Here is a 17,671-nt window from a genome sequence, read left to right as displayed (position 1 = left end):
GCCAACTGTCAAGGTAGGTGCATGTTGGGGACAATTAAGGTAGCATATATAATATTCACCTTCAGCGATACCGGTAACATGCAACATGGCCACCAGGGCTGATGCAAGAACAGCCTAAGCTATAATTAGCCTTCTTCAAGGAAGTAACAGTAGTTCCCGCCTAAGCAGTAGCTAGTTTGTGCCTAAACAGTAGCCGCCCATTGGCCATCCACCCCAGCAACAGTTACCACCAATCCCAGACCCCCAGCAACAGCAACCGCCAATCCCCCTACATCTGCCTTCCACCCTAGCAACAGCAGCAGCCAATCCTAGATCGCCGCCCGTCCTTACTAGCCACTCCCTCCACCCTTAGAGTATATATACCCTGCCTCTTCAATAAAATTTTGCAGCTTGATCAGAAACCTGTCTTGCTGTCATTCTTCGTGTCTCTTGTCCCATACCATTCTTCCCTCGCAGGAGTTAGAGCCTCGGTTGAAAGTCCCGTGGGCTGGGACAACTGGTGCACAGAAGTGGGGAGCCGCTGCTCACTCCCTTACCTGTTGTTGTTGCCAGCCAGCCGGGAGGCAGTCTGACAGGGACACATTCACCATGTCCCTGGAACCACTGTCTCACTTGTGTTTTTGTCAGCATCCCCTCTATGTACTGTGGGGGACCCTGTATGGTCAGTCACATGCCAAAACTGCAGTCCTGGGCATCCTCCAGTCCCTCTCTAGTTTTTTTCACAGAGAAGCCGGTTCTGCCTCACCTACTCTGCCATATTCCCGGAAGTCCAAAGGTATTTATTTTTTGCCTATGAGTGACTCCACACACTCTTTCCTTGTGGGTCAAGGTGAAGTCTGGGGCCCTGTGGTTTGAGGTCCACCATTTGGGGATCACCAGTTTACACTCTCAGTTGTGTCGTTATTGACTTGTCCTGAAGAGGAGTTGGGCCCTGATCCCTTAGAGCTTGCAGCTCCCTGGGATGCCAGTATCCATTGTCTAAAACTTGTGCTTGGTTATGTCATGGGTTTTGAAGTGTTCTTGTGGGGAGGGGTGAGAAATGACAGGGGTGGGGGCAGGGAGTGCCACCAGGACTGATGGCCCACGGGCTTGCACAGATACACCTCACCGCAAATTAAATTTCTGAAGGGCTTCCTGTCCCAGAGGTGAACAGGCCTGTCCTGAGCTCCCTGAGTGCCCTCCCCAGGCTTCCCCATGATCAAGAGCTAATGGGTTAACCCCGGTATAGCACTGAGCCCAGGGACCCTGCAGCAGCCTCCTGCCTGCTGAGCTGTGGGCACTGGGGCCCGTTCAGTCTGGTTTATCAGGAACGTTAAACACTATAATCTTACGTTTTAATTAGTGAATATATGTCTGAACTAATAATCAATTTTCTCTGTAAAGAATATAGATTTTCTTGCTCTGTTTATGGAAAGGCCTACAAGTAAAGAAAATTCGCTAACAGCTTCCACCCCTCATTCCCCAGTTGTGGTCCCTAAACACTGTTTTTCATGAATAGAGAGGAGGGCACCTAGGAGGCGAGGCTGAGTTCAGGTCTTGGACAGGAAATGCAGGAGAGGAGCCTGGTGGTCATGGTGTGCTGGAGGGCAAGGAAGGAATCAGAGCCCACAGGGGCGGGGTCAAAAGATGGCAGGAGCTCCCGGAAGGCCTGTGACCAAACTGGGGCCATGTTTGGTATCATAATAGCCAAAAAGAACCAACAACCCAAATGCCCATCAACTGATGAAGGGATAAAGAAAATATGGTATAGTCATATGATGGGATACTATCAGCCACAAGAAGTAACAAAGGACAGATACATGCTAGAATGCAAGGAACCTTGAGAACGTTATGCCAAGTGAAAGAAGCCAGACACCAGGGGCCACATGTTTTAGGATTCCATTTATAGGAAGTTGTGGACTAGGAAAATGCATGGAGACAAACAATTGATTACTGATGGCTAGAGGCTGGGTTGAGGGTGGTTGGGGGGAAGTGACCACTATTGGGTCCAGGATTTCTTTTGAAATTGATGAAGATATTTTGGAATTAGAGAGTGGTTGTGGCTCTACTGCCTTATGAATATACTAAAAAGCACTGAGTATAGCACTTAAAAGGCCAAAGTTTATGGAATGTGAATCATCTCAATAAAAAATGTTAAGCTGATACTGGAAGCCCATAAAATTGTTTGCCTTGAATGGGGCTGGACAGCTGGTGAGTTAGAGAGATGCTAGCATGTTTGCTGAGGGTCTTGAAAAAGGCCCAGGTGCTTGCAGAGACTAGAGGAATCGGGGGTCAGGGGCGTTGCTGCTTCTTGGCTCTGACCCTTCGACTTGACCAAGTCTGTCCCCCCCACCCTGGCTGGACTCCTGGGAACGGCTTCTCCCCTTGTGTGTTTTGCACAGAGCTGAGAGATTCTTTTCCTTACCCTAAGCATTTCTGCAAGCTGTGTGTGAGTCTGCCACAGGGAAGAAAAATGTCTTTGCCAGAACTTGTAAAACAGCAGGGCTGTGAAATTGTTCAGGTACCACTGCACTGCTTGGTAAATAGCCATGGCCTCGAGTTCCCCGGGTCCACCCTAGATAACTTGGCTCTTTCTTTGGGACCCTGGACCACCCCGTGATCTGGCACCTAAAGTGTTAAGGCTTAGTGGCAGGGGCCTCGGGCCCCTGAGCAGGACTCGTTTTCTTCTCTTGACCAAGCTGCCAGCCTTGCTCCTTGGGTGCCCCTACCTGCTCCCTGCCCTTCCTGATTCCCTTAAAACTCATCTTGAAGCTCTGGGACTGCAGAGAAAAACAACGCAGAATGCAGGAAAACAAAGGAAACAAGGACTCGCTCAGATCCTAAGATTTCTAAATATCAAACTTGCTCCCGACCTTCCTTCCTGCCCCCCTCGTCAGGCCTTCAAGCTCCCCAGATGCTGAGAGTTTCCTAACTAGGGAGGCTTCTCTCCCTTCCCCTCTCCTCTAGCCTCTGGGGAACTCCAGGTGGCCTGATCACTGCCAAGGAAACTCTCCCAACCACGTGGTCCTCATGCAGCCACCTCGGTCCATCCCTGGCCATGCCATGAACACCCCTCCTGTCTTCTCGAGATCTTCCTCACCCACCCCCAGCCCTGGCAAAGCCTGCTGCCCTGTGCTTCCTGGAGTTGGTTCTACCCTCTCTCCCCTACCATGGGAACTGTGAATAAAGTCATCCTTCCCTGCTGCCCACTGTCCGCTGCAAGTTTTTCTTTGACAACCCCCTTCTCCACCCGTAGGGCCTGTGTCTATTCTGATTGGGTGGGTTGAATATTCTGATCATGGCCCAAATACAAGAAAGTTTGTGTACACCCTCATCCAGGACGAGTGGGCGCAGAACTTAGAAAGGAGTCAGGCTTGCAGAAAGCTCATTTTAAAGTAACCTCAGGGCTCTCAATATAATTTTGTACTTTGCCATCTTAATTTTCAATTTCATGTAACCTCTTCTTCATTTGACCTGAACATCTCTGTGAATAAATATTTGGATACCTCTTCACTTTTACAAATTGCCTGTTGTAAGCTGTTTCCACAGACCCTATTTGATCATAACAAAGACCCGAGTCTGGATTTTCCTTCCCATTTTACATATGAGGAAACCTGAGGCCCAGGGAGGGGAAGAGACATGTGGAAGTCACTCAGCACAGGAGGAGGAGGCTGCTTTGGGAACTTGGGTTTCTCAGCTACAAGCTCTATTCTGTTTCTACCACTGTAGAAACAGAAGAGTGTGACTCCTAGGTAAGTGTGGCTAAACAAATCCAATTTTAATATAGATGATTTCCATACTTACAATCCATTCTTCTATCTCACATTAAAAAAGGCAAAGCTATTTCAGGTCATTGTGAGGCCTAGAAGAATTAATGAACCTAGTGGCCACATCAGGAGGTCACAGATGACCAGAATTAATAGGCACAGGTAAGAGGGAGTGACCTTGAACAAGGCAGGGCCACTTAGCTGATGGGTAATCATTCCCGCACAGCCCGACAGCTCCCTCTACTGGTCAAAACAGATTTTGGCTTTTCCTGCTCATTTTCTGGGAGCCACCACGGACTCTGGGTTGATGGTTGGTCTTTTGAAGAAGGGTCAAAGGAGAAGGACTGTGTGGCCAAGACGGGAGGGGAAGGTAACTTAGGAAAGGAGCTTTCCATGAGCAGATGGAAGAAAAAGCAGCTGCGTGTGTGATGGAGGCAGACACAGTGGTCTACAGGGTGGGGCCAGCCGTGGGTACCCGAGACTATTCAAGGGGCATGGAAAGAAACAATTACAACTTCCACTTTAAAAGGAGACAGAGACAGAGACACACACACACACACAGAGATAGAGATAGATAGAGAGAGAGAGAGAGAGAGAGAGAGAGAGAGAGAAAGAGAAGGAGAACACCAAGGGTCCTGTTTGGACATATAAGTTCTTCTGAGACTTGCAAATGGAGATGTCATGTAGGGAGTGAATATATGGAGTCTTAAGCTCAGGAGAGTTTGAGCTGGAGACAGATGTGGACATTATCAGCATCCGAAGGGTTTTTAAAGCTGTAAGACTGAATGAGATCCCCTAGAGAGTGAGTGTAGCTAGAGAAAGAGGAAGGCAGGAAGGGAAGCCGAGCAGCTTCCAACTTGTAGAAAGAAGCAAAGGAGAACTTTCTAACAGACGAAAGACTGAGAGGGTATGGATGCTGGACCTCAGAACACCCAGCAATTGATTTCTCTCTCGGGAATGTGAAACCTGAGATTTTGACCCAGTTAATAGTCATGGCCGAAACTGAAAAGATACACAACAGGAGTTGCTCTAAGGTAATGTGAGGACTGGGGATGGGGCAGGGAGGGGATGTCAAAGGAACATGGTGTGCAGGCTGCAGTGATGAGGGAGCAGAACCCATGAGTGAACTGAGAAAGCCAGTCAACCCAGAGAGAGCAGTGCTGAGGCCCAGAGAGAAAAGGTGCTGAGAGATAAGGGAGGGGAGGGTTGGGAAAGGGATTGGGGAGCGGGCAAGAGATCTTGTGTCCATGGGAGATGGAGAGAGCAGCCAGGCACCAGTCCCCTCATCCCACTGTCATTCACTCTATACTTACCCCAGGGCTACAGGAACTAGTTTGCTTGGGCCTCTGCTTCTTGCAGCCTAATTACTGAGCAGCACAGAACATGGCAAAGAGCAGGTGCCCGGGGACTGTTTGAAGCCTGCTCCTAGGTGAGGCATTTTGAGTCAGCCTGGTTGTCCAGGTGGCCTTATCTGTGCGTGTCCCGAAAGCCAGTGTTGACAATTGGACCATGGTGGTTCCTGATGCTCAAGAGGAGTGATCGAGAGAGGCCCACATCCTAGAGGCCCCTGGGGTCTCTGCTGCACCCCTAGTGCCAGGCGTGAGCTTGGGGCACAGAAGAGCAGGTACTTCTGACTCTCCACTTCCCACGATTCTAGTCGGTTCTTTGAAATGACATCATACTTATCCTCATCCTCTACATGTCTGCCCTCGTCAGGATCCCAGGAAAACAGTGAGGCTGGTGGCACTGGATGAGGTTCCTCCTTGTTGAGTGTCCTGACCTAGCATGATCCTAGAACTCCCAGAACCACCGAATGTCAGAACTGGAAGGAATGCCTTGCCCTTCCCCCACCGGGCGTCACATGTCACCTTTTAGGCAGAATTAATAGGTTCCTCCTCCAAGTTCCCACAGAACTTTGTTTGGTCCCTGTTACTACAATCATGGCCTTGAATCACAAAGTTTTTTTCCATATTGCCCCCCCCCCCCTTCACGTGGGGTTTCCGTGGGTGCTCATGCATTATCCACTCAAGCCCTGTCTGGTCCTTCTGTGTACCAGGCACTGGCTGGGATCAGGGATTCAGAGCTGAGTGGGACTGGATCCTGCGCTTGCAGGGCTCAGAAGCCATTGAGGGAGAGCTGGTAGACAATTGCAGCAAGAGCTAGGAGTGAAGCCTCTGCAATGTGCTGGGGGCAGGACTGGGTCTTTGTGCCATCCTGCATCCCTGCAGAGGGGCCTGCATGTAGCAAGTGCTCGCTCGGCCCTGGCCAGATGCAATTCAGGAGCCTTGGCGGCAGTGGCAGCACTAGCTCTCATTTAAGGAAACTGAGACCAAGTTACCAGCAGATCTGGGACTAGAACCCAGTGATCCCAACATCCTGCCTAGGCACCATTTGACCAGGATGACAGAATTGATTCCCATAAGTCAATTTATGGCTCAGTGACTCATTCATCATTGCCTCATTTCTTTATTCCTTCCAGGGGCCTGCCATGTTACAGCCTGGAGATGGGGAGCAAAATCTGAGAGGACCGTTTCTACACAGAGCTGATAGCTTAGAGAGGGGTAGGCAGACACTGAACAAGTCATCACATAATATAATATTACACATACCAATAACTGATATTTATTGAGAGTTGAGGATATGTCAGGCACTAGCTTAAGAGTGCTTGTATGTATTAACTTATTTTATCCTCAAAACAATTTCAGAGCGAGACAGTATTGCCCTCTTTTTATAAAAAAGGAAACCGAAGTATAGTGAGGTAACTTGAACACTGAGTCTCAGTTTTCTCATTTCGTAAAAGCAGCATGACAGTTAGCACCAGGACTGGTTTACAGTCGGTGCTCAACAATGAAGGCGTAATTTCAAAGGCTCTGGGACACTTGAGGTGGGCGGCATCTTACCTCTGCCCTGCTGGTGGGTACCCCTGGCTCTTGCACAGGCTTCACGAGTAATTTTAAATAGTCAGACATTGTACAGGACTTGGGCCACCAGAGACTTTAGACTTGAGGGTGAGGAATTCGTGTAAGTATTAGGCCTCTACACACAGGGAAGAGTCCAGGCCTCACAGCCTGGCATCTGTGTCCACCTAAACAACCCCCCAGGCCCACACGCTAAATGGCTCACTCCACAAATGTGCCCTGGGCTTACCCGTTCCTGTAACTTGGCTCCTGTGGTTCCCCACCTGGGGGGCCTTCTCACCCCATCTCGGCTGCCCTCTTCCAGGCTGCTATGCTAGTAGCCCACAGTCATCGTTGGGAACCTGGGCATCTTCTTTGTGCCCATGCCCAGGTCAGTCTGTCCAGTGGCCATGGGGAGAGAGGGCCCAGTTCGTGCCTGCTCGCCCTCCCAGGTTGGTGGCCGGGATCACAGATTTCCTCCTCTCCCACCAGCTGTGAGACTTTGAAAGGGGCGTCCAGGAGAACTGTTGGACTGAAAGCCACACTTACTTCCAGGGGAAAATCTGATTGGACAGTTAAGTTCTCCAGGCATTGAAATTTTACCACCTTCTTCAGTGACAGGAAGTTCTGTTTTGTAGCCAAAATTAAGTGGTTCTCAACATTTATGTCCCCAAGGCTGCTCTCCCACCATGGAGAGTGAGGTCATTATTGGGTAAAGTTTGTTCAACGGAAGTTTTCTTTAGTTTTTAATGTTTTCCCCCAAGGGAGTGAAATTGTCCTGATGCTCCACCAGGTGAGTTGTCTTCTGAGTCACCAGTGATGTCTTCCACCTGCATGGCCAGTGCTTGTGCTGTCCCCTCACATGGAGCCTGGCCCTTCTCTCAGGGCAGACAGCCTGGCCTGGACTTGTGGCAGATGTTGGGGGCCAGTGTCAGATTTCCGAGTCTGTCAGCAACATCTGGAGAAACTCTCTGGAGCCGTACCCTTCTCTGGACTTTCGGAGCATGACGAGTGCAGGGTTGTTGATGAGGGTCTGCAGCAGAAGCCACCTCGTCCTGGACCTCGCTGAGACACGGGGTCCTAGGATGAACCAGTGTAGGCAGACTGGGGTCAGGCAGCATGCCTCTGCCTTTCTCAGAAGCTGTGGGAAGAGCTCCCTGGAACATGTGAGGTGTGGTGGGATGACCTGGACAGGACTTCTGGGGATGAGGGAGACTGGAGGGATGTGAGATTGTCCCATAGAGCTGGGCATCTTCAGTGTTTGGGGACAGTGATGAAGACAGTCTGGATTGGTGAGACAGGCTAATAATGGGTAGGCTTCCCAGCAGAAGGCAGAGTCTAGTCTGAGGGTGGAGGCTGGGAGTGGACATTAAGGAGCCCCAAGGAGGCAGAAGTTGATGCACCGGAGAGCTTATGCTGAACTCCATCTAGGAGGGCACCTGGCATGTTGCCTGGGATGGCAGCTGGGGACTCAGGAAAACAGGGATGGAGGACTCAGCGAGCAGAGCAAGGAAGCAGCTCAGTTAGCAGGATAAGGACATGTGGCCTGAAAGGGTCCCATAGCCAGGCTCACTGGGAGCTATTCCTCTTGGGTTCACAGGGAGAAGGGCTCTAAAGCACAGGGTGGGGAGTAGGGGGACAGGGTTGGTGGTACCTGGGGCATCTCAGGGGTCCCAGTGAGACCTTAGGGTATTTATTTCCCGCTGTGCAACCGCAGTGTAGAGTCAAAAATGAAAAATTACCTGCTGATTGATTTAGGCACCAGTATTTGATGGCCTTCTGCAGCTTCCTCTCCTGGTGGCCTGTCATCAGGATGTGACAAAAGCTGACAAGCACGGGGTTTGTGTGATAGTGGTCCACATAGAGCATGCCAATCCATGCACTGAACCCTGAAATCCAGAGGGCATGTCAGGCCAGGCTCTACCTCCCCAGGACTGCCCAGGTTGTGCTTTTTATTTTTTAAACAATACCGTACAATCCATCCACAGTGTACAATCCTGGTTTGTGCTTTTTTATGACATAATTATAGCATTAGATCATAGCTAATTGGTACCCTCGTCTTTGCTGAGATACTTAGAAAATGAGGTATACATAGCTGGAGAAACCAAAATATGCAAAGAACCCTTAAAATTCAATAATAAGAAAACAAACAACACAGAAAATGGACCAAAGAACTAAACAGACACTTCAAAAAAGAAAATGTATGGATGGCAAATAAGTGTAAGAAGGGATGCTAAATGTCCTATATCATTAGGAATTGCAAATTAAAACAGTTAGATTCCACTCTACACCTTTAGGATGGCTAAAATCCAAAATGCCTACATCACCAAATGCTGGAGAGGGTGTGGAGTGACAGGAACCCCTCACTCATTGCTGGTAGGGATGCAAAACAGTACTGTCCCTTGTAAGACAGTTTTGCAATTTCTGCAAAGCTAAATACAGGCTTGCCATATGATTTCACAATCATACTCCGTATTTTTCCCAAAGGAGTTGAAAATTATGTCTATGCAAAACCCTGCATGGGAATATTTATAGTAACTTTTTTCATAATTGCTCCAAATTGGAAGCAACCAAGACAGATGCCTGATTGTAGCCAAATGGATAAATAAACTGCACAGTCATGCAATGGAATATTATTCAGCAATAAATAGAAACGAGGTATCAAGACACAAAAATCCATGGAGGAAACTTCAAGGCCTACTGCTAAGTGAAGGCAGCCAGTCTGCAAAGGCAGCAGACTGTGTGATTCCAACTAGATGACACTGTGGAAAAGGCAAAACTAAAGAGACAGTAAAAAGAGCACTAGTTCCCAAACATTTTGGGGGGTGGGGATGAATAGGTGGAGCACAGAACATTTCACATAAACATGTTTAGTGAAACAATTTTGTAGGATTTTGTATTGCTGGATACATGACATTGTACATTTGTCAAAACCCATGTAACCGTATACACACAGAGTGAACCTGAATGTAAACTATGGACTTCAGACACAAAAGTTGTATCAATATTGGTTCATTAATTGCAAGATAATAGGATAAACTCTGTGTGTGGGGGGTAGTGGTCTTATATGGAACTCTCTGTGCACTTTTTCTGTAAACCTAAAACCACTGAAAAGTATATTGCTTTAAAAAAAGAGGTGCAAAGATTCCTATCCATCCATCTTATGGGAACTTACAGGGCTAGGAGCCACCACTGCTTATTCAGAGAACCTGCTCAGTCCATATACTGAATGAATGGATATGGGTTAGAAATAGAACAATAACTATCTTAGCTTCCTCACAGATACCTTTGATTATTGAGCACTTCAACTGAATGGACATTGTCTAAACTAAAAGGGTTATTAACTACCACCACCAGTAATTCCAGATGTGTTCATTCTGAAAATTTACTTCTAACTGTTCAGATAGCTTTTGACTACCTCATACTGCCCTCCAATTATACCAGAAAGGTCTGCCAAATGTGCCGGAACTTTCTGCACAGTAGCCTTGTAACCCTCCACTTGACCTTTAGGCTGTGCTTGTTTTTCCTACTCAGCTTTCAAGCACTCTCTCTGGAGCTCCAAGTAAGTGAAGGATGTTAACTCGGATCCCTGCCCTCCCCAGAGGGCAGAGTGGCAGGGGCTGGCATCCTACCCATGTCTGCCCGCTCGTAGCCTCTCTGCATGATGGTCCTGTCGATGCGCGCGATCAGCCACGTGCCCAGGACGCAGCTGATGAGCAGCCTGGAGAGGCAGGCGCCCAGGCCCAGCAGCACATTGTAGAAGAACAGAAAGTAGTTGAAGTTGTGGAACACGTTCCTGCAATTGGAGTATGACAAGGATGCTTGGCAGATAGGCCCTGGAGTTCCCCAGACCCAGGGTCGAATCCTACCCAGTGCAGCCTGCAGCTTGGTGACCCTGTATGGTCAGTGGGTGTTGGGCACACCCACCTCCGAGCCCTGGGTGAGGACCGGCTCAGACACAGGGCAGAGGGTGCTGAGCTCAGCACAGGACCAGGGCTAAGGGAGCCTTCCACTGTTCCAGGCAGAGTTTCCTGGATAAGAAATCTCGGGTGGCTATGCTGGTTATGTGGGTACAGCAGAGGTTGGGGCTCTCCCACTGTCTGCTTCAACAGCGATCTGCCTCCAGCTCATTCCATCCGAGGGAACTTCCCAAATCACCACCTGGTCACGTGGCTCCTGTTGGCTCTGGGATAAACTCCAAAATTTCCATCCTGATACTCGAGGCCCTCTCTGCTTGGGCCTTCCTGGTCTTGTCACCTTGTGCCCCTCCCTGGCCTTCACCACCTCCAGCCCCCATGTGGCAGCCGTGTGGGGTCACCCACCTTCCTCTAGGGTGCGTTGCCTTTTGGTGGCTTTGAGCCTTCACCCAGGCTTGGGCTGCCCCCGGCCATGCCCTCCTCTCCTCTCTGCCCTTAAATCCCTCCCGTCCTGTGGCCCTCGACTCAGAAGCCCCACCTGCTGGTGACTGCAGCACTCCTCCTCTCGGCCACCCATTCCCTCGCCTCCTCTGCTAGTCATATTTCTTTTCTAATTGTTTCAGACCCTCTGGGTTCTACTGTATCTGTCTGTGTACGTGTCTGTCTTCTCCAGTGGACTGAGAGCTTCTCAAAGGCAGGTTGTGCAGGGATTATCTCTGGGCCCCTGGTGCCTGTGCTATTTCCTCTGTAACTAAGTTACCTCGGATGAATGAGTCTGGAAAGATGACCATGAGCCAGGCACTGTCGTTCTAAGGAGTTATCAGATGTTAATAAAATTCATCCTTACAACACCTCTTTGAGGTAGGTACACTTATGTGTGAAATGAAGAGCTTGAGGTTCATGAATGGGAAGTGAGGTCACTCAAGGTCACACGGCTGGTAACTCATGAGGGCGGGACTTGAAGCTCCAGAGCCCACCTGCTGAACCACGGCCCCACCCCCTCTCTCAGAGGGAAAAGGGCCTGCCCAGGACCCTGCCAAGAGTGAAGGGGCAGGAAGGAGAGATGCCGAGCAGGAGCCCCCTGATTCCCCCGGTCCCTCCCTCCCCCTACCTGTTGCGGAGAGCCAAGGGCTTCTGCTTGTCAGCTGGGCTCATCTTCGGCTGCAGGAAGAAGGTGGCCGCGATCCACACCTGCAGGACCATGAGACCCACAACGATGGACACGGTGAGGCTGAAACACAGGGTGGGACAAGTCCCGAGGTGGCCTCTTCCTCTCTCCCCCAAGCCCTTCTCGGATCCCCAGTGGTAGAGGAGGGAGATGTTGACCATCAATAACAGGGGCTCTGTGCCCTATGCTTTCAGACCAGTCCCCGCCCATTGTGCTGACGAGAAAACTGAGGCTCCCAAAGGGCAGGTAACTTTCCCAAGGCTACATGGTCAGTTCTCCTGGCTCCAGATCACACTCCAGTGCTCCAGGATTTAACTGACGTCATCTTAGGTCACAGGGAGGATGGTGTAACAGGTTGAGACTCAAGCAAAGAATGGACTTTCAGAAGCGTCTGAGAAGGCCCAGGAGACTGGGCAGAGCAGGTTTGCCCACAAACCCACAGGTGGCCCCAGGCAAGTGTGGAAGCAGGGGAGCTCAGAGTGGAGGGGCCCTCAGAGAATTCCACATCCTGTGTTGAGATCTTCCAAGGGGCAGGTTGGAGGGTGGTTGAAACAGTGCAGGTATAAGCTTGCCTAGCTCCAACACCTGGCCTGCCTTCTTTCTTGGACCAATTGCTTACCTGTTCTGTGCCTCTCTTTCCTTGTCTGCAAAATGGAAGACAATATATGTGCCAGCCTCCTAGGGTCAATAAGGGAATCAGCACATAGTAAATGCTCAGTGATTCCGGCAGTCACTTTTAACTACTACTTGGAAAAACTGAGGTTCAGAGAAGGCAAGCAACTTCTCCAAAGCCTCACAGCAAGTCAGTAGCTGTTGAAACCTACGGCTCAGATTCCCTGATTCCCTCCACCGGCCTCTCCTACCTCTCACTTCACTCCCCTACACCTCAATTTCCCAGCTGTAAGGTGGAGACACGTCTCCCCTACACAGTCGTGAGACAGTCATGGAACAGCAAGTGTGATTGTGGAAACTGAGGCTCCCCAGGCTCTGAGTTGCTATGATGAGCCATAAGCATGTCAGAGCCGAGACCATGGGTCCAGGGGTTGGTGAGCGCCCAGCAGGGAAGGGCGGGTTTTGGAGAGCGACTGTAAGGGCACACACACTCCCGGGGCCTGGGCAACCACAGGAAAGCCGCCCAGCACTTACGTCCCAATGCCCAGGCCTCGGAGCATCTCCAGGCCCTGGTTGTGGATGACGGGCAGCACCAGGCTGTACATGAGCACCAGGCCACAAAGGCTCTGCAGCACGTGGATGATGAGGTAGCCTGGGGTGGGAGGATCAAGGTCATTCGAGCCTTTCGTGACCCAGCCCTGCATGCTCTTCCCTGCGGACTAGCGTCTACCCAAGCCCCCAAAGCTCCCCAAAGGCTTATGCCATTTATTCTACCTGGCATGACCTCTCCTTACTTCCAGCTGACCTCCTACTCACCCTCCCAGGTGCAGTTGGAATGTCAGCTCCTCTGTGAAGCAAGCATGCCTGCCCTGGGCGTGGAGAGTCACTTCCACCTGCCCTTAGCATATACGGCCCCGTGGGCTCAGGAGAGGAGTGATGATTCCCTATTTGAGTGTGGGTTTGCCCCTCCATCCCGCGTGTCCCTGGAGGGCAGGGGCTAGGGCGGCATCTGCCTCACCTCTCTCCTCCCCACCCAGAGCTGGGACTCTGCAGGTGCCCAGGGCGTGTGTGTTGGATTGTGTCGGGTCCTGGCACTCACCCCACAGAATATATGCTATTTGCCAACCAGAGTACCTTGCTATGGCCACCTGAGATGGAAAGAGAAAAAGGGGCATCAGAATGGAGAAAACCGCCATTGACCCTAGCAACTGGCCCAGCCTTCCTGTCTCACTGGGGGTCACCCCTCAGCCCCGAGGCAAGGGTCCAGCTTGGCTCATCTTACAGACGAGGAAACGAGGGCCAGAGTGGGACAGAGACAGCCCTGCGTCACACAGCAGCAGACGGGAGGGAATCAAGGACCCTGGACCCCAGCCCGGGGCCTCCCTCCCTCCGCCGGGCAGGAGAGCAGGGCTGGGCCTGTTTTTAAGACCGATGGCAGTGGCCTCTGCGGACTCACCACACTCTCAGAGGGGGACGGACAATGGAACTTCACGGGCAGAAAGTGTTTATCTCCCGACCACAACCTCTTTATGTGCAATCTGGAGAGAGAGTGGAAAATTAGTTGTGCTAATAACCACAGCTCCCTGTGCACATCAGAGTCAATAATAACAGACAGAAAAGCTTATGCGGGCAGAGGCAGGCAGCTCTGGTTTCCCTTTAAATTCATAAAATATACTAATTTCTATTAAAATATTTCATTTTACCGATTGGCAATGCTGACTGAATCTGGTAGATAAGATTTTGTACTTTCTAGACCAGTCCTGGGCCCTGAGCCTACTATGTTTACATAATTTTGTTAACAGTCTACTTTCTCCTTTGTGCTCTGATCTTGTACTTATATTCCATCTCTGGCATTTTTCCAGGTAGTTTTGCAATTTTTATGATCAAACCTTTTCATGGTAGCAGAGGAGATGAGCCACGTTGCATCTAACCATTCCCCTGTGGTTGGAGCTTTATGACTTGGCTTTTTACGACTATAGATAGCATTGTATGAACATGTCTGTGTGCACCGAGGGATATCCCTTTGGCTTTACTTCCCTGAAATGAATTAAGAGGATCAAGACATTGCGGAGTAAGACAAAGGACAGATTCCTTATTGCCTCATCATTTTCCCAAGAAAATTGCCCTCCAGGGAGGTCGGAGACAATGGTGTCGTTTTCTTGATTCTCATCTCAGTCCTGAGAGGGAGATTTTTAATCTCTGATTTCACAGATGAGAAACTAAATCTCAGACATGTTAAATAATTTGTTTAATGTCACGAGCCAGGACTGAAACGTCATCTTTCTGAGGGCAGAGCCATGCTCTTTCCCATATGCCATGTTACTGTGGGGGCACAGTCTCTGTGGCCAGAGGAGCAGGCGACTATGCAGCAGGAAAGGCCCACGAGGTCCCAAGAGCCACGTCACAGGCAGATCTCAGGGCTGGGATCAGAGGGGGGGACCTGGATGTCCCACCCTGGGAAAGATGACTAGATACAGGGCAGGGAAAGGGGTTGGAGATACCATAGGAACTGAGAGTTGGAGGGTTTTCATATGCAAGTTCATTTAGAAATCTATAAAATAATAATAACCCTTTTACTCTGCAATTCCAATTCTAGCAGCTTATTTGAAGATATAATTGCAAAGATTTGGGATGAAATAAAGACTAAAATATCTCATTAATATATTTTTATTTGTGACATTTCAAAATAATATTTTTGATATATCAAATTAAATGAAATATAATATTATAACCAATTTTGCCCATCTCTTTTCACTTTTTAAAATAGTAGCTCAATGAAAATTTAAAATATACGTGTGACATTCATTAGATTCCTGTTTGGCAGCACTGGAGCAGGGTGTGCCATCACTAATACACACACATTTGTGTCATGCATAGAAAATTTCTGGAAGGATACACAAGAAACGATTAATGCTGGTTAGCTCTGGGGTGACAGACTGGGATCTGAGTGGGAGGAAGAATCGCTTTACACTAAATATTTCTTTGTAATGTTTGAAAAAATGAAAAAGCCTGTATATAGTTGGAATAATGCTAAGGGAAATTTAACAGGTGGCACAGTGCTAGTGCTTTCCTCTAGCCCCATAAATCCCAGAAAGGAGCCAGGGTGGGGATCATCACTCGTGTGACAGGTGTGGAAACTGAGGTTCAGACAAGGCCAGCGAGTGGATGTGGCCACAGATCAGGGGTGTGAGAAGGACACGAGTGTGGCCTCTTAACTTTGCATCCCTTGTCTTCCCTGTGACCCTCACCCATGCCCTGCCCACATCCCTGCAGCCCGCTCTGCTCCACGGTGGACAGTGGTGGTTGTCAATGGCCGCTAGGATGTGGAGGAGCAGCAGTGACACCCTGCCCTCAGGGATCAGAAGGAAGAAAGGAGAGAGAGGGGTGAGTGGCTGTCATGGAGCCCTGGGGCCCCTTCCTGCCAGGAGAATCTTCTCTTGGGTGCCATCTGCAATAGACCCTGCTTTAGGCAGGCAGATGGGGAGGGTAAAAGGACGAGATGCTCCAGAGGAGTGGGACTTGGTCCTGGGCTTCCTGTAAGTGAGTGAGCATGTGTGTGTGCACGTGTGTGTATGAGAGAGAGAGACAGGGAGAGACAGAGAGAGAAATGCATTAGATCCCCAAACTCAATTGTTCTCTAAATGCTAGCACCCCCTAAATATCTAGGGTCATCTCCTCTCTCACGTTGCTATTATTGAAATTGATGCCCCTGGTGTCCTTGACCTTGATGTGCCCTTGAGCCTGATTCACCTGCTGGGAGCCCAGCATGATTTTCCTAATGTCTTGCACACCCTGAGAACAAAGCAGGACTTGAAGCACACAGAGAGGCTGGGTGTGTGCAGGAAATAACAGGGTATATGGGTCAGAAAAAGTTGGTCAGCAGTTAATTTCTTGGGTAAGCTGTTGCATTTTGTTGAGTCTCACTCCCTCAGCTATAAAAATGGAGATGACAATACTTACTCCTCAGTCTTGTGGTGAAAATCAAATGAAGATTTTATGAGCAAAGTCTAAATCATAGTAGGAGCTCAGTTCAATAAATTTTTTCAATTCCTGCCAATAGACATGGTTGTCCCTTTTCACCCAATCATATTTACCCTAAAGCTGGCCCAAGTGGATGGGGCTCTCTGTACTCTGTGAGACCTGCACAGTTTTATGCTGAGTCTAAGTTTACCATCTGGATACTGAAGTCATCTCAGGGGCCTCGACGGGCATCTGTCCCTCCTCTGTGGTTCTCTTCCCCTTCCTCTGGCTACTGCCAGCACGTCTCCACTCCCTCATCTAGGCCCATATTCAGAGACCACGGTTTATGTGCCCAAAGACCACTGTCCTTCCCATTTACACTTTACAACTACTAGTTTAGGAGACTCAGTGCCACTGACATTACATAGATGCAGTGTCTATGCATTCTGGACCCTGTCTATTCCCACAGAATTCTGAGAAAAGCCTGGTACATGCTTTACTGTTGAAGTCACCCAAAGGTCTCCAGAGCCCTCTTACCTGTAACAGGCCAAAATGTGGAACAGATAACTCACAGTCGTGAGTGAGGCAGGCAGAATGGTCACCACCCAGACTCCTGAAAGAGAAAAGGTGACATGCAAGGCCTCAGTACTCCCTTTAACACATTAAAAAAATACATAACAGTTTGCCTTATTTTTCCTTTGCATTTCAAAGGCACACTCTTGATATACATTATTTGCTGCACAATCCTCTCCTTCAATGCTAATATTTTCCCTCTGCAGTGTGTAAAAGAAAGAGAGAAGTATGGAGTATACATATCATAGGGAGCCACCACTCCTGGAAAACATCATTAATATGTGAACTTTGATTGCCACTGGTTTGGGGTGGTGACTGCCCCCAGTTATACAGCACCCAGGTGTAGGATAACCAGAGTCAAGACCTCTTGGCTGTTCATTCATCCATTTGTCAGAAAGCTTTTCATACTTAGAAACTAATTTGCTTTCAAAAAGGTTCAGTGTGTGTGTATAAGTGTGTGTGTGTGAGAGAGAGAGTGAAGGAAAGAGAAAGGAAGACGATTAGTTGGTTGAAAGGCTGCTATAAAAGTTAATCATCAATGGGTGCATAAAAAGCATTTAACAAAATCCAACACCTTTTTATGATAAAAACACCCAAGAAACTAGGAATAGAAGGGAACTACCTCACTTGATAAAGGGCACATACGAAATACTCTCAGCTAATGTCATACTTAATGGTGAAAGGCTGAAAGCTTTCCTCCTAAGATCACAGCAAAAAAGGCATGTCTGCCCTTGGCAATTTTATTCTGTGATGTTCTGGAGGTCCTAGCCATGGTAATTAAGAAAATGAATTTAAAAA

General features: G+C 49.1%; 1 protein-coding gene across 2 annotated transcripts in view; it reads right to left on the bottom strand.

Annotated features, from left to right (window-relative positions):
• Nucleotides 1-6,196: 6,196 nt before the first annotated feature.
• The window catches only part of LOC119504763 (stimulated by retinoic acid gene 6 protein-like), a 53,068-nt gene continuing 41,593 nt past the window's right edge, over nt 6,197-17,671 (bottom strand). For both annotated transcript variants that reach the window (XM_037797291.1, XM_037797292.1), the window contains 8 exons: nt 16,838-16,913; nt 13,797-13,878; nt 13,440-13,488; nt 12,875-12,992; nt 11,672-11,791; nt 10,276-10,439; nt 8,386-8,532; nt 6,197-7,723 (listed from right to left, as the gene is read on the bottom strand). In XM_037797291.1, the coding sequence (XP_037653219.1) occupies nt 7,575-7,723; nt 8,386-8,532; nt 10,276-10,439; nt 11,672-11,791; nt 12,875-12,992; nt 13,440-13,488; nt 13,797-13,878; nt 16,838-16,913 (905 nt within the window). In that variant the 3' untranslated portion in view covers nt 6,197-7,574. The remainder of the gene's footprint in view (nt 7,724-8,385; nt 8,533-10,275; nt 10,440-11,671; nt 11,792-12,874; nt 12,993-13,439; nt 13,489-13,796; nt 13,879-16,837; nt 16,914-17,671) is intronic.

Source organism: Choloepus didactylus, chromosome 10 (assembly GCF_015220235.1).
Source record: "Choloepus didactylus isolate mChoDid1 chromosome 10, mChoDid1.pri, whole genome shotgun sequence".
NCBI classification, from domain to species: Eukaryota; Metazoa; Chordata; class Mammalia; order Pilosa; family Megalonychidae; genus Choloepus; species Choloepus didactylus.
This window is presented reverse-complemented; position numbering and strand designations above follow the sequence as displayed.